Here is a 19340-nt window from a genome sequence, read left to right as displayed (position 1 = left end):
GGGTCTTCCCTGGGCCAAGACCACCACAGTGTGTGGAAGGACTGACCTCCCTGCCATGCTCTTGAACAGCTTCAGGGATGTTCAACCTTCAGTCACATTTTGAGACTATTTTCCTTACTCATAGAACAAACCAGGCATTCAGAACTAAAGCCTCCCCTGTGCAGGGTGGGGATGCTGTAGGGGTGCAGACTGGGCACTGGTGGGGGAAAACCTGCCAATAATAACAACAATACCGACATTCCTAACAAACCATTGCTGGTCTCTCTCAAAAATACATTTTCTTGAACTGTATTTCCAGCTTGGCAAAAAACCCTAAATTTACTGACATGAATTTCCACACAGTCATGCCATGAGGAAGGAAGGAAACCAAAAAAAAAAAAAAAGCCTCAACAAAACAACCACCCCACAAAAAAAAATAAGCTAAAAGAATTTGTTTGTTTAAAAAATATCTTCAGTAAAAAGAACCAGTACTCTTTTCTGTGGAAGGGCCAAAGAGAGAAGGAGGGGAATGGGTGGATAAATAGGAAACTGCTGTGGTGGGTCAGGAAAAGCAAAGACCAGCATCAAAACCCCTGCATTGGCTTCATTTCAGTGTGGAAGGCAGGGACAGACGTGTTTTAAGCCTGTGTGCTGGGGCTCCAGTAAACCATTCCTTGTGCTGTACAAAACCACATGGATATTCTCTATCTTCCCTGTGACATTTCCCATCCTGGGTGGGGCCCAGGTCACAAGCAGCTTCCAAGGGACCAGGGCAGATCCCTGGGCTTCTCCCCACTGGCAGGGCAGGTGTGAGCCAGCCATTCAGGGCTCCTGGTGCCTGTGGGTTCTGCAGGAGAGCAAACCACACCTGCACAGGTGTTTTCTCCATTTCTGAGGTCCCTGAACCAAGGGTGCAGGATGCTCTGGGTTTGGGGTGACAGCATATGATGTCCTGGGGCTGGAGCAGTGCTGATGTGTGACAGGGACTGGAGGGGGAGGCAGCTGTAGGGTACCCCCTGCCCACCTGCTGAGCATATCCCCACGGTCTTTTCTGGCCCCTCGGAGCCCTGCCCTCTGCTCCATCCATATCCATCAGGAATACAGACAGGCTGCAGCACTGCCCCCCACCCCTTAGGCCACCTAAAACAGACCGAGTGATGTAAACCTGACAAGTTTTTATATGTACAGAGACACTTGTCAAACCCCCCTCCCGCCCCTTGAGTCCCCCAGTAAAAGCCAACCAAAGGAGCATTTAAAATTAAAAGTAAAAAAAAAAAAACAAAACAAACCAACAAAACAAACCAAACAACAATCGACCTCCCCCCCATCCCAAAAAAACCCCCAACTCAGTCCCCAGCTGGGTCTCAGGTGGGAAATGGGGATGTGCTGTGTCCCCGGGTGTGGTGGAGATGGGATAAAGTGACCTCTTCAAAACAGGGTGCGGGGGAAACCGGGTCCCAGGTGCTCTCCCATGAGCTCCCCCAGCTCGCTCCGGCCAGCGGCGGGGACGGGGCAGGGGTTCAGTAGTATGAGCTGGCCCGGGCTGTGCCTTGGGGACAGTCCTGGAGTGTGGCCCAGACACCGGGGTGACAGTTCATAGGTAAAAAGCTAAAAACTTCCTGGGGGCCAGCAGGGAAGGTGGCGGAGGTGAGGAGGCACCAAGCCCCTCCAGCCACTGTGTCCCCACCAATGTCCCCGCGGCCGGTGGGCGCCCTTAGGACTCCGAGGAGGAGTGGGAAACGCTCTGGAGCAGCGATTTGTATATGGCAGAGTTCAGGAAGCGGGGGTAGGAGTCTCTGTGCATCAGCGTGTAGATCTGGAGCTGGGCGTCGTCGAAGGTGTGCGAGGACGGCTCCTGCATCTTCCGGTTGATGACCTCCCGCACCCGCGAGTCCAGGCTCACCTGGGCGGCAGGGAGAGAAACTGGGGGCTGGGGAAAACCCAAGGACAAGCCCCCAGCCCCAGCACCCACCCCTGCACCAGCTCTCGTGGGAAACAGTATCAATACAGCACTATGGCCAGACGTGGGAAGACCACGGTGTGCTCCATCCTGGATGATATTGGGGTGGTTTAGAGAGGGTTGCAGGGAGTAGCGGGGAGCTCTCTGGGTCCCCTGTCGTGTCCCCCAGCTGGGCACAAGGAGGCAGGTGTGGGTGCTCCCGCCCTGGCTGCTCCCACTCCGGTGATGCCGCAGGCCGGGATGCAGCATCTCCTCGGCCCGATGGTGCCCTCGTGAGGTCTCGGACCCGCAGCACAACCTGGCCCGTGATCCCACGGCCGGCTGCGTCCTGAGGATTTTGCGGGGCCAGGGCTCCTCTCCCTACCGCTGTTACCCTGCCAAACTCATCCCCAAACTGTCACAGGGCTGTGGTGAGAGCTGGGACAGAGCCCTCTCCATAAGAATCCTCCCCAGCCTCATTTTAGCCCGAGCCACCCCCTCAGGGGCTCTGCCTCATACCTCCTTGGGAGAGAGGATGGAGATGTAGTCCTCGTAGATCATCCTGGCCTTTTCATCGATGGTGTGCTTGTTGCACTCGGTTTTGAGCTCCTCACAGGCCAGCCAGAAGAGCATGTTCTCCTCGCTGTACTCAGTCCGCAAAAACTCCCGGAAGACGTTGCGCCCCGCCGGGCTCTTCATCAGCTTGTCGAAGGACTGTGCCCAGCCCTGCACCTCCTCTGGCGTGGGTTTGGCACTGACAGATCCAAGGGAAGGCAAGGACACAGTGTTACAGCTGGCCAGGGAGGGCTGCAGGCTCCCCTCTGTGTCCCTCCTGCTCATCCCTGGCCCCATCCCCGAGGGACTCTGCCCAAACACATCCCCCGTGCTCATGCAGAGGCCATTCCTGCTCAGGCTCTGGTGTTACAGGGCTTTCAGAGGTCTCTCCTGGGGTCTCTCCCGGCTCTGCTCAGCTGGGCTGGAGTGTAGCCTTGCCTTTGGCTGGATTTCCCAAACTGAGACATATTGTGGTGCTGGCTTTGCACAAATCCCAAAGGTAGCAAAAGCCCTTCCTTAGCAGAGAGGCAGCTCTGAGCCAAGAGGTACTGACATAGGTCCATCAGCCCTCTCAGCTGAGGAAGGAGGGAGGCTGCTCCCCAGCAAATACTCATCACCTGCTCAAGCAGGGCAGGTGCATTCATTATCCATGGATAATTACCAAGTCTGACACTAAGCTGGCTGTGCCAGGCACTGCACAGAGCACCCATGGCTAGGCTGGGTGAGAGGGAGTCACACTTGTCCCTCAGAGAGCGGGTGCTCCGTGCTGAGCATTCCTGGAGTGGGGGGCTGGCCCATCCTGCTCCTCCCTGAGTGTAAATCCACTGTGTCCCACAGTACATGGACACTGCTGCTGCCTCTGCTTCAGTGCTGAACACACCAGGAATGGCCTGTCCCCTCCTTTCCCCATGGCTGCAAGATGCTCATGGTAGCAGGTCTAAAGGGCAGGATGAGACCCGAAACCTGCTGAGGTTTTTCTGTGCCTCAGTTTTCCTTTGCAAGGGGCCCAAGGGCAGAACTGCAGCAGGCTGCAGCCTGTGGCTTCAGGATCCCTGTTTCTTGGTGGGAACTGGGGACACATCATCAGGAACCCCTGACCCTCCTCCTTGTGCATACCCCAGGGTTGGGTGCCATGGAGGGTGGCAGAAGGGATGGTGCCATGCTGTACCATGCCATGCTGCTCCCCCCCACGGCACTGTCCCTGCACTCACCATGCTTCACAGTTAGGGATGGGCTCCAGTTTGGTCTCCCGGGATGCCCTCCATGCTCGCTCCCGGTCCTCGTTCCTAACAGGGAGACAGAAAGGTAGTCAGGGGCATTGGGGACACTCATAGACCCCCACCTTGACCCCTGTGGGGTCCTCTGTGGGCACAAGCATCCCCCACCCATCCCCTCCCCTCACCCGCTGCCCCGGTGCCACCCTGGCTCCCTCGTGCAGTTTTGCTGTCACCATGAGAGGGTGTCCCTGTGCTCCGGCACTGCCGCGGCCCCGCTCCCGCTCCCGGGCCATGTGCCAGGGCCGTGTGCCAGGGATGTGTGCCAGGACTGAACCGAGCCGGAGTGGCCACAGCAGCCGGCAGAGGTCAGTGCTGGATCAGCCCACGGCAAAGCCGTCGTGAACTGTCACACCAATAAATAAACAAGGGTTTATTGGTGACACCCCGGCACCGGTTCAGCACGGAGGCAGATCGTGGGATGGAGGTGCTGGGGCTGGGGGATGCCAGTGTCCCCTGTCCCCCATGCCCCTCACCCCCAGGGGGGCTGGTGGCACAAGCAGAGAGCAGCCATCAGCCAACTTCCCTTGGGCCCTTGAATTTTGGCGCCCGGCGCTGACCACAGCCCTTCCTGCTTGCGACACTGTCCCTCACTGCTCGCACAGGACTGACTGTGCAAACCTCTGCCCCAGCGTGGGTGGCTGGGGTGGGTGAAGCTGCAGGCATGTCCCTGCCTGTGCCACCCCCAGGGCTCGCTGCCTGCTGTGCCTGAGCCCCAGCGTGGCTGCCACCCAGCACCGCTTGCTCTGGAAATGGGATACAGGAGGGATATCTGCCACCTCCCTGGGATTCTGTCCCACCTCTGCTCACAGGCTCTTGCAGAGATGGAGGAGAGACACAGGGAGGGGACACTCTGCCCATGGCTGAATGCCACTGAGCCCAGGGCAGCGTCCAGGAAGGAGATGCACAGTGCTCAGCTCCAGGGTTTGTTGCTCACAGCTCTCAATGGACATAAAGCCCAAAGGGGCTGCAAAGCCCAGAACCATCAGCAATCTCTAAGCAAGCAGATGCTGAGGATGCAGATGCAGATGAAGAGCAGATGGGCTCTCCAAAATCTGGGCTATCCAGAGAATAAGGAGCTGTGGATCCTCAGTGAGGACAGGAGATGCAGCTGGAGGCAAGCAGCTGGTTACATCCTTGGCTTTGGGTAGTGCTGGAAGGGCAGGGCCGGATGCTGCACCTGCTGCTCCAAGGCAGAGTTTCCCAGAGGGCTCACATGGACTAGGGCCATCCCTCCCTGGAGATCACCAGTGCAGCACCATGGGGTCCCACTGCTGCTTTCTGCTCTAAGTATTCTAAAAGATTTGGCTGATGGACAGGAGTCATGGTGCACTCAGGCTCAGCTCAGGCTCACCAGGCTCTGTGCCAGGGAGAGCCCCATGCCATGGTTCCACTGATGCCCATCTGCGTCAGGGCACCTGGAGTTTACACCTGTCCAACCACATGCCTGTTCTGCTCTTGACTCCCAACCCAACGAGCACACAAGTGGTCTGGAGGCTCAGCTCAGTGAGTCCCAGCTGCCCTCCTGCACCCACTGCCCGTGGCGTGGGTGCTACAGCTGCACCACAGGGCTGCAGGGATCCCAGTGGTGGGGGCTGCTGTGAGACCCCATCTTCCTCAGACCTGGCTGCCTGCTTGGGCAGCAGCCACGTCCAAGCACTTGTTGCTGCATAAATTACAGAGAAGCAGCAACATGGGCGCAACCCCTGCATCCCAGGAAATGTTCAAGGCCAGGTTGGACAGGGATTGGAGCAACCTGGTCCAGTGGAAGGTGTCCCTGCTCATGGAACAGGGCTGGAACTGGATGATCTTTAAGATCCCCTCCAACCCAAGCCTTGCTATGGCTCTGTGATCACCCCTGCCTATGGGTGATCACTTGAATTAAGGATGATGTGGTGGGTGGGTGATGCTCACTGGCCCCACAGGAGCCTGGGCTGGGGCGGGCGGTGGGACGTACCATGAGCAGCTGCAGCAGCAGCACCAGCAGAAGCAGCAGGCGTTGGGGCGGTGGTTGCTGGCGGGTTGCACCGTTGTCGGAGAAGTCTCATGTCGGGACATCGGAAGGGGTGTCTCTGCGGACGCGGGTCCTGCGTACTGGAAGGCAGGAGGGCAGGGAGCAGGTGAGTGAGCTGCCCACAATCAGCCCCCACCACGTGCAAGCACACAGAGGTACATGGGGCACCCCTGTGCAGCGACTTGCTTTGATTGAGTTTTGGCTCCCGCTCGCCACCCCGGCCCCGGGTCAGTCACCCCTCACCTGCGTCCCAGCCTCATACACGGTGGACGGGGTTGGGTCGTGCTCCAGGGGCTGTTGTGCCGCTCTCTGCTCCTCCCAGCCCGTGGGTGAGCCGTGCCGAGACCCCCCGGCTAACGTCCCTGCCGCCTCCTGGATGGAGCCTGTGGGGAGAGGAACCACGTTACTTCAGTGGAACCCCCCAACTTCGAGTGCTCAGGGGGCTGCTCCGTGCCAAGGAAAGCCCTGGGAAGGTGGCGAGCTAGGGCAGGGCAGCAGACAAAGCACAAGAAAAGGAAGTGAGAAGAAAAGTAGAAGAGGAAACACATCGGGAGATGCTTTGCAAGACCCCTGCCCTGCCTGGGATCCCCTCCCATGCTTTGGGGATGCTGTGGGGCTTGCTGCTGGCAGCAGTGGGGGTGGGCAGGGTGTGGAGCTCAGTGCTGGCCTTGCACATCCCTGGCCATACCCTGTGCTGCGGGGAAGCGTGGCTGGACCCCCTGGTGCCTTCAGGCACGGGATGGGGAAGTCGGAGCTGCTCCACGGCATCATGTGAGTGGAAGGAAATGGGGTGGGGGTGGTGAGTTTTCACAGCTCCCAGTGCTAAACCAAACCTTATCCTATGCCCCCTGCCTGCACCGCTGGCTCAGCCTGGAGCAGGGATGCTCCTGGGCAGGAGCGATGCTGAGTGCTGGGCTCAGCACCCACCTCCGTGTGGGCAGTGGTGAGGACACGGACACAGCTGGCTCTGCCTCCCTGTGTCCTGCCAAGGGTGATGGGCAGCAATCACAATCCTTCCCCTGTCAGAAGGAAGGAATGGGAGCAGGGGCAGCAGGTAGGCAGAGCCCCCAGACATCTCAGCCTCAGCATCCCCACTTTGAGCTGCCCCAGGTCTCATCACCTCAGGTCTGAGTCCTGCTGTGGACTCAGCAAGGGAACAGAGCCAGGGTGTGAGTCCCAGCTGGGGACAGAGCTGTCCCCAGAACATCCACTGAGCCCCGGCAGTGTAGCCCCCGCTGTCCCAGCGTGGCCATCACCCAGCAGCACTCTCCTGGGTCCTCACAAACCCTCCCACTGTCCCAGTGCTCCTGCAGGAACGAAAAAGGAGAGTCTGTGTTTCACTCCCAACTGTCCCTATTTATAGCCCTGAGTGCAGGCAGGATGGCTGTGACCTTGTCGCCCAGTTCAGCAGCAGCTCTGCTCCCTCTCACACTCTGCTGCCCTCAGGTCCATTTAACTCCCCACTTTTTCCCTTTCCTTTGCTCCCCCCGGCCCGACCATCTTGCACTCCTGGCACCCCTCTTCCTGCTGCCCACCCACATCCCACTGCTCACCCCATGGCAGCCGGCACTGCCGGGGGCTGCAGCACCAATGACAGCAACTGGTGTTGAGACTGTGGGAATGGGGAGAGCAGGAGGAAACCCTGAAGGCTGGGAAAACCCTGCTCCTTCCCAGCCCACTCTGGCTCTGCCGTGGTCCTTGGGTGTGGAATGGGTGGACTGGGGGTGACTGAGGGACAGGCACGTGAGGACAGCGTGTGGCTTTGCTCTGGGGGGACTCCCAGGTTCTTCGCTTCACTCCTTGGCCGGAGCTGACCTGCAGGGGGCTGAGCCAACACACCTGGAGAGGTAGCAGGATGTGGTGACATCCTTCCAAACGGAGTCTCCCCTCCCCATGCTGTACGGTGCACTCAGCACCCATCCAGGAGCAGGATAAGTCCATCCTGGATGCCGCGGCACACACCCAGGGCCATCTCGACTGCGTGGGCTGTGCCACAGGGAACAGGGAGAAGGGAGCTGTGGGGCTTCAAAGGAACTCTGGCCCATGGCACCAAGAGGCAATGTTGGTGTGATCCTTGTTGGCACCGAAAGGCAACACCAGCACATCTGGATTGGCACCAAAGGGCAATGCCAGCACATTCTGACTGGCACTGAAGGGCACTGGCATTATGCTCCAGATTTGCAGGAATGGTTTCCCAGCACTGTCTGTGCCCCCCTTGACAGCCCCAACACATCCCACCTCACCATGCTGGTGGGGGCCGTGTGCCAGGGGGTTGTTACCAGCTGCCCCAGTGCCAGACACCACCATGGGGCTGCTGGGGCCAGCAGATAGGGAAGTCCTGGCAGGTGGTGGAGCCTGTGAATGCCAGAGGGAAGGTGAGGGCATGCGCACGAGGCTGCAAAAAGAGGAAGGATGACAAGAAGGGGACTGTTTCCCCCCAGGGAGAAGAAGGGACGCCCCAAAAGCCACCCTCGCTGAGCTCCCCCATGAGCCTGGGAGTCCTGGTTTCCCTGGGCTGTGCCAGCTCATGTGCCTGGGACATGCCCATGAGTCTGGCACCACACCGTCCTCTCGCCAAAAGCAGATGGGACCCCACCACACAATCAGACAAGACAAACGCTCCCCAAAATCGCTGTTAAAGGGAAACCTCCCCCTCCACCTGGCCTTGCCAAGGTGCCAGGACAGCTCTAACCCATGCACTTACACACAAAGTGCACTGTGCCCTGCTCACCCCAGGCAAAGCAGACATCAAAATCACCCTGTGCCAGCTGCAGTGGGAGCCGTGGCATCGTGGTGGCCAGGCAGGCCACACCAAAGTGATGGCAAATACTGGCCTTGGGGATGATACTTCTTCATGCACCCCACATTCCCCAAGCACCCTGGCCAGGGATGAAGCCCTCAGCAGTGTCTCATCCTCCTCCAGCCACCCCCACCTCTGCAGTGCGAGGCACAAACCAGTACCCACCCAGGTGCAGAGGCACCCCCAGCACAGCCTGCACTGACCCCTGTGCAGTCCCCAGCCCTGTGCTGGGAGGGCAGGCAGTGTGGGGGGACCTGCTGTGCCGTGTCCATACCTGCAGCCTGGCCATCACGTGGTGGTGGCGGGTGCCAGCCGGGGTGACCCCGGCCAGCTCAGGGGGTGTGTGGCATCACCAGGAGCGCCGGGTCTGCGGGCAGGGAGGGGGGGGAGAAAAGAAGAGAGAAAGAGAAAAGAAAAGCGGCCGAACACATCCTCTCACAGGAAAGGGAGTGGTAAGGGAAGTGGCAAACTCAACTGTAGAGTTCAGGCCTTTTTTGGGAAAGCCCCGGCCCAGCCCGGCTGCTCTCCTTGCTGCTCCATCACAGGGCCAGCTGCCCTGACAGGGCAGGAGTGGGGCACAGCGGGTTGCACCAGTGGCTGAGCCAGCTCAGCCTCTTGCTTCCAGGTCAGCCTCCTGCTTCCCAGCCCTTGGATGGATCTGGTGGCTGCCACAGGCACGAGGGCATGAGAGCTCCCCAGTCAGGATTGGCACTGACAGTGGCATCTCAGAGATAACCCGGGCATGCTGGTGCTGGAACAACCCCATGACCAAGGAAGCAGCTTTGCCAAGGAGTGACAGGCAGGATATGTCCCCAGGGTGGACATGGGCTGGTTCTTGGTGACCAGTCGAGGCCACTTCAAAGTGATGGCACTTCCCACCGGTGTCCCCGGTGTCTCCGGTGCTGCCCGTGGGGTACAGACACGGGTAGCAAGGTGGGCAGTGAGGGAAAGGGCCTGTGCCTGAGGGTGGGCTGAGTCAGAGTGGCCGGGGGTGCCTCCCCACAGCATTGTCCATGTGAGGTGGGATGTGCCAGCCTGCTGCACAGAGTGCAGCCCTGCTCCCTCCGCCAAGAGTGACTCACAAACAAAGTTGTTTGGTTTTTTTCCTCTTCAGGAAAAAAACGAAACAGAAGAGAGAGAAATCAGATGCCCAGCCTCCGTTTTCTTGATTAAATTCACCCTCAGCATTGCTGTGGGCGGAGGAGGCTCCAGCCCCAGCACACACCAGCGACCAACACCCCTTGTGGTCTCCGCTGGCGGCTGCCCCTCACTCGCCGCGGTCTCACCAGAGGAAGGGGTATGATGGCACCTCCCACATACTCCCCTGGGGCTGTGGCATGTGCCCATTATCAGCTCTCCCAGTGCTCTGTTAGGCTCAGCTGCTTCCCTCGCCTTCCTTGGGACTGGGGCTGTTATCCCCTCTCTTCCTAAGTCTGCGAGCACTAGCACCCAAAACCCAAGGTGGCTGTGCTGCTGTTGTCCCCATCTGGACGTTTCCATCCAGATGGGATGGAAAAAAAGTCACCCTCTGCTGCAGCAGCTCCTTCCTCTGCCACCACCTCTAGCCCTTGCTGCTGCCCAGCTGGTGCTCCAGGGGGCTCATCTGGGCTTTGCTTCTCAGGGCACCTGAACCTCATTTATTTCCCAGACGGTTTTCCAGGATTCTGCCAGGCAGGGCCAGCTCTGAGAACTGGGGGCTGCCAGAATGCAGCCACGCTCCTATGGGGAAGCCCCTGGCACCCCCAGCTCACTGGTACCAAGGGTATTTTTGTTCTTTGGCTGCCTCTGGTCATTCCCCACCCCAGGAGGGGACCTTCCCCTCATATTTTATGGGTCAAAACTGGGATGGCAGCTTTGCTGCTCATCACAGACTCCCACAGGGATCATTTGGGTGGGGGTGATGTACAAACCCCTGGTGCCAGAAAAGACACCATCCCAGGCCAAGTCCCTGTCACAGACCAATGATGCCTCAGTGGGAAGCAATGCCAGATCCAGCCCCTCTCCACGCCTCAGAGGAGCTGCAAACACCCATCACCTGCGAGACCAGCCACACTGGATCAGCACGAGGAGAGTTTGGCCTCCCCAGCTGCCCGCACACCGCTGGATTCTCCAGTGTCTAATAAGGGCTCAGCCCAGCCTGCAGCTTCCCCACCCCCTCCCTGGCATTCTCCCAGGAGGTTCCAGCACCTCTGATCTCTGCCAAATTTGGCTGAAACTGGCCATGGAGTAACAAGCAGAGGTGAGGCAGCCCAGCAGGCAGCCAGGCTGGGTGACAGGGGGCTGGCACCTCCCAGGACCCTTCTGCTGGGGTTACCCCTGGGGTAACCACTGAAGCACCACTGCCGAGCCCCACAGCTGCCTCCCGCCCCCGCAGCCTGTCCCAGCCACCTGCCAGCAGCACAGGAAGTTTTAGGAGTTATTTTTAGATCTAGTTTTCACACCCCCCCCCCTTTAGCAATCTACTAGAAAAAGATTAAAGAGGTTGAGGGCTTGAGCCCCCTGGCTCTGCAGGATGGGGCTGGGCTGACCCCAATACTACCAGCATGGAAGTGCCAGCCATCCCAACAGTGGCTGGGTGGGCTCCCCGGGTCCCACTGGGATGAGGGGGTGGGTGATGCTCATGTGGTTGCACCCTGCCATGTCCTCGCTGCCCTGGGAGCGCGTGGCATTGACAACGCCGCAGATGTGCCCGGGGTGCACGGGGTGGAGGCGGCGGCAGCCAGGGGATGCCTTCAGAGAGATTCTCTGCCCTGCAGTGATTTTTCTGCCATTCCCAGAGACTGGGGAGGCAAGTCCTGCCAATTGGAACTGCTAGATGCTGCAGTGTGTCCCAACACCTCCCTGGTCCTTTGCACCCTGAGGGCTGACTGCTCCATGGGCAGCTCTCCTGCAAGGATGAGGACAGTGCCAGGGTCCTTCTCCAGACCAGCCATCTCCTCTGCTCCCAGTGTATTTCTGCTCAAGCATCCTCCAAGACAAATCCCACCACGAACACTCCAAAAAGGACCACATGAGCCTCTCCAGCACCTGCTGAGAAGAGGAGAACAGACCCGTGGCTCTGTCCTGGCACAGCAGTTGCTGGGTGGCACAACGAGCACAGTGCTGCCAGCACCCGCCCCCCGACCCCAACTTTGGCACTGAAACAGAGTTGATTATTTTATAGCATAAAAATAGCACCCGTCCCAATCAGCTGAATGGTTTAATAAGGCAAGCCTGCAAGCCCTGACAACTATGTTTCTATTAGTAGAGGTATTGTGGCGTTAAGGCAGACGCCTGTTCCACCCTCAGAAATGATCCATGGGAAAGGAGAAGAGAAATCAGTGATCAATACTCAGCAGGGGCGTAAAACAGTCCGGATGAAGCCTGGTGGCTGATGGGAGGGAAGAGGAGAGGAAAGGGAGGGATATGGCACTGGCATAGCCAGGGTGAGAGCCGAGCCAGGTGGGTAGTGGGGTGTTCTCTGTCCATGGGGTGCTGCCAGATCAGGACCTGCCTGTTCCTCTCCCAGCACATGCCAGTGTGGGCAGCATCACAACCCCCTGGGACCATGGGACAGAGATAATTTGGGGGATGAGGGTGCTAGGAGGGGTGTTAGGATGACTGAGGAGAAGATGAGGAATTGCACCTTTCGAGGACACGAGGAACCACATGGAGAATCAAGGTGGGATTGGGATGAAAAGGAGGGACACAGGGAAATGCTGAATCAAAGGGCTCACTTATCATGGCTCCCAGACCTCTCAATGCAACTGATTTTCCCCCCAAGCCCCGGTACGAGACCAAACCCTGCCGGCTGCATCTGGAGCCCTGCATGGGAGGCACCATCTGGGCACGAGGTGGCTTGGGAGTGTGTGCTGGCACAGGCAGGAGGTGGGTCTGACCACACCAAGGACAGGTCTGGCCCTGCTCTCCAGCCACGCTCCCTGCCCAAAGCGTGGCCCTGCGTGGCATTGATGTGGTCAGGGCAGGGCTGAGCCCAGCAGCTGGTTCAACCAGCAGTGGGACCAGTCAGGCTGGGGCCACACCAGCAGGACAGCTGAGGAGAAGGGGGAGCATCTCCCAAATGCTGCATCCCAGGGCATTTGCCCACCATGGTTTATTCACCTGAGTAGCTGTGAGTGCTGCTGCCTTCTGAGGTCTGGCTTCAGGCAGATGTCACTCCTTGCTGGTGAGTGCCAAGGCCCAGCCCCAGTGCCACCACAGGTCCCTGGACCAGAGCTGGCAGAGCTGAGCTTTCACTTGCACCAGTAAAACTTCCTCCCACATCAGACTTTGGTCCTATGTTAAAACAGTGAGGGACTGCAGAACGAGACCATCTTGCAGGCAAATACCCAGGGCAACAGGGATCTGGTGACCTGACACCCTGTCCAAGTTCTGGAGTATCCCAAGGGTCACAAGTGACTCCTGTGCTGTGGTCACAGTGCCAGGACAGCAGCCGAGCTCTGCCCTGCCCTGGCTGTGAGAAGGAACAGGAAGCACTGTGAGCAATTTGTGCCCTCTGAGACTGGCTGCCCCGGTTCTTTAAACCCCAACCAAAGGGGAAGAATGATGGCAGGGCTCAGCTCCGTCACCCCGGGGAGGAGCTGGCAGAGTGGGGAGGAAGGAAGCACTGTCACCCTGTGTGGCCCCATGTCACAGAGGTGGCCCCTGGCCCTGGGGCAGTGCCAGGCAGTGCAGCTGTTGCATCCCACTGCTGGCAGACAGAGCTGCAGAAAATGGCTGGGGTGCAGGAGCCTGGCCATAGTGGATGCCCATCACAGGCATTCTGGGCTCAGATGGAAGGAATGGGCCTTGCAGGGGATGCCAGTGAGAGATGCCCTTCCCTAAGCCCTGGGGATGCTGCAGGGCTCGAGTACTGTCAGAGGACATGCACTTCTATCACAGCAGTACATTTCCCTGGCCCCAAATCCCCTTTGCCAGCTCTCTCCTCGTGGGGAAACCCACACTAGGTGCTCAGGCAGCATCTTTCCTTGTTTTTTGTCATATTTTCCAGGCTGGTGTGAAGCTTTCCTTTCCTTTTCCGGGACTCCTGCCTGCTAATGCCAATATGTACCTGTTTGCTCTCCTTCTGCCCTTTGCCCTGAAACACTGCTTGGGCATTCACCTTCTGCCAGAGGAAACTACAGCCCTGGCTGGGTTCAAGCCTGCAGGAGGGGGGGGAGAACTGGCAAACCCAAGCGTTCACCCCAAACCCCTTTGCTGACCCTCTCTAGACAGAACCATCAGTACCTCTAGCTTTGGGAGCGGGCTGCCAGTGCACCCACAGCCTGTCCCCTGCCCCCAGAGCCATGGCCATGCACAGGGATGCCAGGGGCTCTGCTCTGCCTGTGCCCATCCTGTTGTTGCCTGAGCCTCCACAGTGTTTCTGCCTTCAGAGCAGGCAAGTGCTGACAAGCAAGTCTGGAGTGTGGCAAACCTGGGCCCCCAAACCCAGCAGGTCTCCACAGCTGTAGTTAAGAGCCCTCAAAAGGTTAACCCAGGCTGTTTCCAAGTGGTTAGAGAACTGGAAGGGTGGCTTGTTCTAAAACTCGACCATACATTTTCCTGCTGTCAGGAAACCCCCTTTTTTCCATGTCTAAGATGAATGGTAAAGCTGAACCCCAAAGGACTTTGTTGTTGTTTTCATTGCTGCTCCACCCTCCCCCTGGTTAAATCTTTGCTTCCACGAACGGCCATGGGCAGGAGGTTTTGCAGGATGGGTGAGTGGCAGAGTTGCTCCCCACCTCACGCAGGATGGCTGAGGTCCCACAGACCCAGAGGAGCTGATGGGGTGGGCTGGGGCATCACCCTCCATGCCCACTACAGTGGCAGGGGAGGGGGAAAAATCACAGGCGGGAGGTTTTGTTACTGGTCTCCCTTGAAGAAGGAACCCAGTGGATTTCCAGCCAAAAATAACAAAAATAACATAATTCTCCATGCTCCCAGGGAGTGCTTTCGCAGAAGGGTGAAAGGTCGACCAGAACTCCAGGGTTGCTGCCTTGTTTTACACGGCACTCAGGATCCAGATGGAGCCAGGATTCTGCCTTCACTACAGTTTTACCCCAAAGCTACCAGTTCCTGTGTCCCCAGGTCCCAGCACTTCCCAGGCAGGCTGGGGAGCACCACAGAGAACTCACCCCATAGCTCACGGACCAGCACAGCCAACGGCTCCTATAGAGCATGCACAGCTGGATTCAAGACGTTCTATCCCAGTGAAAAGTTATGGATGTCCTCAAACCTGTGGGTGCAGAGGGGAGAGCCAGCCAGTGGAGCTTTTGGAGTTACCATCACACTGTTGGATGGCCAGTGAGGATTCGGGACTTCCTGCAGGTCACCCTCCCTGTGCTACATGGGGCAAGCAGCTGGGGAAGTAAATGGGCCGGCTGAGCCCAGCACTGATGGAATGAGCTGAAGGAGGCTCGTGTGGGGCTGGAGCAGGACGGTGTGAATAGGGAGATGCCTGTGGGGCTGGGTGCCTGTTCCCTGAGCCGCCAGAGCAGGGGCAGTGACAGCACTGCAGAGCTGCTTCCCAGTCTGTGACAGGGTGGTTGGAGTCTCTGCAAGTTCAGTTCCTTCCCTTCTCACACCACAGAAAATGTCAGACACTCTTCCCCTATCCTGTACTCCCCACAGGCAAAACCCATGTTGTAACATGTTGGGGGATGCAAATGACAACTGATAAGGTCCAAGATCTTTTCCTCTCCCCAGAATAGGAGATAGCTATGAAATCATGCATATAAACAACTGGCTTTGGATCTCCTCCTCTCTGAACAGCTTCTGTAAAGGAAATGCAGAGAGATGCACAGATGAATAAGGGACTGAGCAATAGGAAGTCTCGGTGAAGGCCGTGGGCACTGGATCACCCAGAATCTGCTGTTATTCCAGACAAGAGCCCAGCATGCCGAACCCTGAGAGCGTGTGGCACACCAGAAGTGATGCCTGCTGGCCTTGCTCTGCCCTGGCCACTCTGGTTTTTTTTGGGGTACTCAGGCATGACCAGGGAGGTGGTGCAGGAACCGATCCAAGGAGCAGAAGGAGCTGGAGGGGAAAGGCAGGGTGGCCTGTAGGATGGCTCAGGAGCAGCGCCAGCACCAAGCGTGGCTCTTATCTCCCCTTCAGCTGACTTTCCAAAATTATTTTATCCAGAGGATAAACATTTGGAAAAAAAAAGAGGAAAAGCCACGCCAGCTCTAGCTGACACTCTGCAGAGATTGAGGAGTGACATGGTGGGTGCTTTGCCACTCTGGACCTGTTGCTCACAAGGAAAAGCCCTGAGCACTGAGCTTACCCCCCCCCCTCATACCAGCCCAGCTGAAACTTGATGCTGGAGCCCAAGTCCAGCCTAAAAGTGAGACTAGAACCAAAGCTCAGCAAAGATGGGAGAGGATGCACTTCCAGAGGCGGCTGAGATGTGCTGCTCCAGCACCTTGGGCAGACTCAGAACTAACTACCCTACCAAGGTATTTTTCTCCCTTACCCTCTCTGAGTTTGAGTTGAATTATCTAATTATCTGCCTTCAGTTCCTTCTTTTTTTTAATAATAATATCAAGATGGGCCCACACCCTGATTGAGTTATATTCCTGTCACTAAACTCCTGCTTCTCCACTATAATTCTACGAGGTGGAGTTTGTTTAATTGCTGAAGAACACGACTGTATTTTGATTAGTGGCTTGAGTCATTTGTGGGGAAGGGCTGACGCGGAGCAGCTAAAATCCTTGTAGGGAAATCTGATGTGGCGCTCTCCCTTGGGAGATACTCTGAAATATGTGCCCACTGGGGTGACCCGTTTTCCCAAAGAAAACCACATCCAACAGGCCAGCAAGTGCCACGGCTTCGCTCATCCAGCGTGACACAGGATGAGTGTCTCTATTGACGGGGACGGAGATGCATCCAGAGGGGAATGAACTCCCCTCGCAGCAGGGGAATCCCTCCCACTCGCTTAACACTTTTTGTTTAGTTTCTTAAATAAGGCCATGGATCTGTGCCAGAGCAGCCTCATGGAAGCGGCGGGGAGAGGGAGCTTCCCGAGGGAACCTCTCCGTGCCCAGGGACGCACGCACAGCGATCCACAGGCGGAGCAGCTCCGGTGGCCGCGCCTGGACCTCTCCATCCCTCGGCCCCGGGAACACGGCGCCAAGTCGTGGCATCCCGCGACACTGCCCACGTGATGGGCTCGTGTTGGGCGATGGTTGCATGTCACGCCCCTGTGGGGGACAGCTGTGTCCCGGGAACCACCGAGGCAGGTCCCTCCGGCCAACTCTTGGCTGTGCTGCTGCTGGAGGACACTGTGGGGACCGGAGCTCACGGCTGCCCTGACCTCAGCCAACCTCTCCGAGTCCCGGTGCTCCCAGAGCCCTGGACGGCCAGGTCAGGGCTCCCCATCGCTCTGACGAGGCTCAGCACCCCCTGCATGGGCGCAGAGGGAGCTGCACGGGCAGGGAGCCTGCCTGGCCATCCCTGCGTGGATGCTCCGGCGCCGCCCTGGCACCCACCTGTGGGTGCAGGAGAGCCGGGGAGGCCCCCGGGGGGGGATCCTCCCTGCAACCTCCGCCCCCGGGCTGGGCAAACCTCGGTGCAGCCGGCCCTGCGGCTGGAGGGTGCCCCCCTCCTTCCCCCTCTCCATCCTCCTCCTCCTCCTCCTCCTGGCAGGAGCCCTGCCCTCCCCTGGGGGGATGCGGCGGGGAGTGCCCGCTCCCTGCTCGGTGCTCGGGGTCCCCCCGCCCCGCCGGCCGGTCCCCACGGAGCATCCCCCCTCCCCAGCGCTCGCACATGGGGCCGGTGACAGGCAGCAGCCGGACACACGGACGCGCGGACAGATAGAGACACACACACACAGGCAGATCTCTCCATCCTCCGCGGGGCTCGGTGCGTGTTCAGGCGGAAAGCCGTGCAGGAGGGAGGATGCCCGGGAGGGGTGGGGGGGGGAGCGTGCGAAGAGGGAGGGGATGGGCAAAGCGGGGTCCGCCGGGGGAGCGAGGCTGGGCTGGGCACCGGGCGAGGGAGGGGGCGATGGGCGCGCGTGTGTGTGTCCCCCACTCCCCGCCCCATCCGCGGCATCCCCGGTCCGGGGCGAGGGGTACTCACGGGCCGGGCATCCGCGCCGCCGCCGCCGCCGCCCCCGGGCGCCGCCGCTGCGCTGCCGCCGGGCTGGGCACCGGAGGGAGAGGGAGCGGCAGCGGGAGCGGAGCGGCGGCGGCGCCGGCACTGCGCAGGCTCCGGCCCGGCCCCGCCGGCCACTTCCGAAAGCGATTGCAGCCCTGGCACTTCCTCACGGCACACACGGCACACACACACACACACACGAGAGAGAGAGAGAGAGAGCGAGAGATACACACGCACACACACGCTCCCGCACCCACACCACGCACAGCCCCGGTGCCCACTATGGGCACCCAGCACCAGCATCAGGCACCCACTGCTGTCACCCATCGTGTATACTGGTACCCAGTACCAGCGCCGTGTACCCAGTACCCGCACCCTGCACCAGCACCTAGCGTCGCATACTGGAACACAGGACCAGCACCGTGCACCCAGTACTGTCACTCAGCACCATCATCATATACCCAGCACTAGTATCCATACCAGCACCATGCACCCAGTACTGGCACCCAGTAACAGCACGATGCACCCAGTGCTTGCACCTGGCACCAGCAACATGCACCAGCATCATGCAGCCAATACTGACACCCTGCACCAGCACTGGGGGTCCCCTCTGCCCCTGTGGGGTGCTCGCCCATCCCCAGGATGTGGGGAAGGACTACCTGTGGAGCTGCCTAAGGGTCCCTGCCCAGGAGCAGCTTTCCCTATATCAATGGTTTCTCAGGTTTTTTTTGTTTGTTTGTTTGTGGGTTTTTTTTGTTTTCTTTCTTTTTTTTTTTTTCCTTCCCTCCCCCCCCCCCAAAAAAGGGCAATTATACATCACTGAAAATAAAGAGTGATAAAACTTTGGGAGAGAAAGGAGGCATAAAAATTCCATGATCTTGCCAGCCAGGGAAATCATCCCACTTTATTATTTAAAACTTCATTAAAAACCATTTCCCTGGGGGAGGCAATGTTCAAACCACTGTCTGTTTCAATCCTCGAGACATGCACTCTGCGACGTGGGGGACCAATGGGGGACCAAATGTGACTGCTCTGCTGAAAACACCACCCCAACCCTCACCCATGCAGTCAGTGTCTCTGAGCTGAGCCCTGCTACCTCTGCACAGTGGGCTTGGACAGACCCGATGTGCCTCCCAGATTTTCAACCTGCCCAGTCCAATTCTCCAGATTTTCCTCTTTTCACCCATTCAGCTCACTACAGAGGGATCTACACAGCTTTCACCCAGGGAGGACCTGCCCATGGACCTCTGTGGGCAAAGCAGGGTCCTTCTTCTGATTCCAACTTTTTGAAATCTTCAGAGCAGCTCCAGTGTGCAGTTGTGACTGCCAGTCTGCCCCCTCCTGCTGTGTGACCGGGCCACCAGCTCTCCTGATTTTCTTTAGCGATTCATTTAACTGGAAGCTCACAAATGCCCATAAAGGCTCCCACGCCTTCAGGAACTGCTTTGTAGTGTGTGTTTGGGATTTTTAGGAATCCCCAAGAACATTTGCCCCATCCCTAGAAGTGTTCAAGGGCAGGTTGGGCAGGGCTTGCAGCAACCTGATCTAGTGGAAGGTGTCCCTACCATGTCAGGGGGTTGGAAAGAGATGAGCTTCAAGGTGCCTTCCAACCCAAACCATTCTGGGGTTCCAGGATTTTATGATTAGGGCTTGTGATTCCTTGTGATTCTCCATCCAATCTGTTCCTTCAGATGATGAAAG

General features: G+C 58.4%; 1 protein-coding gene across 2 annotated transcripts; it reads right to left on the bottom strand.

Annotated features, from left to right (window-relative positions):
• Positions 1-389: 389 nt before the first annotated feature.
• On the bottom strand, positions 390-17693 carry RGS19 (regulator of G protein signaling 19). 2 transcript variants are annotated; one of them, XM_032705057.1, is made up of 6 exons: positions 17622-17693; positions 6005-6144; positions 5705-5841; positions 3685-3759; positions 2438-2672; positions 390-1882 (listed from the first exon to the last, which is right to left on the bottom strand). In XM_032705057.1, exons 3-6 carry the CDS (start codon positions 5803-5805, stop codon positions 1694-1696), a joined length of 600 nt encoding a protein of 199 aa, XP_032560948.1. In that variant the 5' UTR covers positions 5806-5841; positions 6005-6144; positions 17622-17693; the 3' UTR covers positions 390-1693. The 2 variants fall into 2 exon arrangements, with proteins under 2 accessions (XP_032560948.1, XP_032560947.1); XM_032705056.1 differs by lacking the exon at positions 17622-17693 and adding an exon at positions 8836-8963.
• Positions 17694-19340: the final 1647 nt, after the last annotated feature.

Source organism: Chiroxiphia lanceolata, chromosome 17 (assembly GCF_009829145.1).
Source record: "Chiroxiphia lanceolata isolate bChiLan1 chromosome 17, bChiLan1.pri, whole genome shotgun sequence".
NCBI classification, from domain to species: Eukaryota; Metazoa; Chordata; class Aves; order Passeriformes; family Pipridae; genus Chiroxiphia; species Chiroxiphia lanceolata.
Note: the sequence above shows the minus strand (reverse complement) of the source record. Positions and strands in the feature narration are given on the sequence as shown.

Excerpts from the sequence above, each read along its gene's own strand:
- RGS19 (XM_032705057.1), bottom strand. The coding sequence starts at position 5,805 with ATGTCCCGACATGAGACTTCTCCGACAACGGTGCAACCCGCCAGCAAC. Across the intron at positions 2,673-3,684 it reads ATCCCTAACTGTGAAGCATG|TGCCAAACCCACGCCAGAGG; the intron begins GTGAGTGCAGGG and ends TGGATCTGTCAG. Across the intron at positions 1,883-2,437 it reads CCATCCTCTCTCCCAAGGAG|GTGAGCCTGGACTCGCGGGT; the intron begins GTATGAGGCAGA and ends CCTGCCGCCCAG.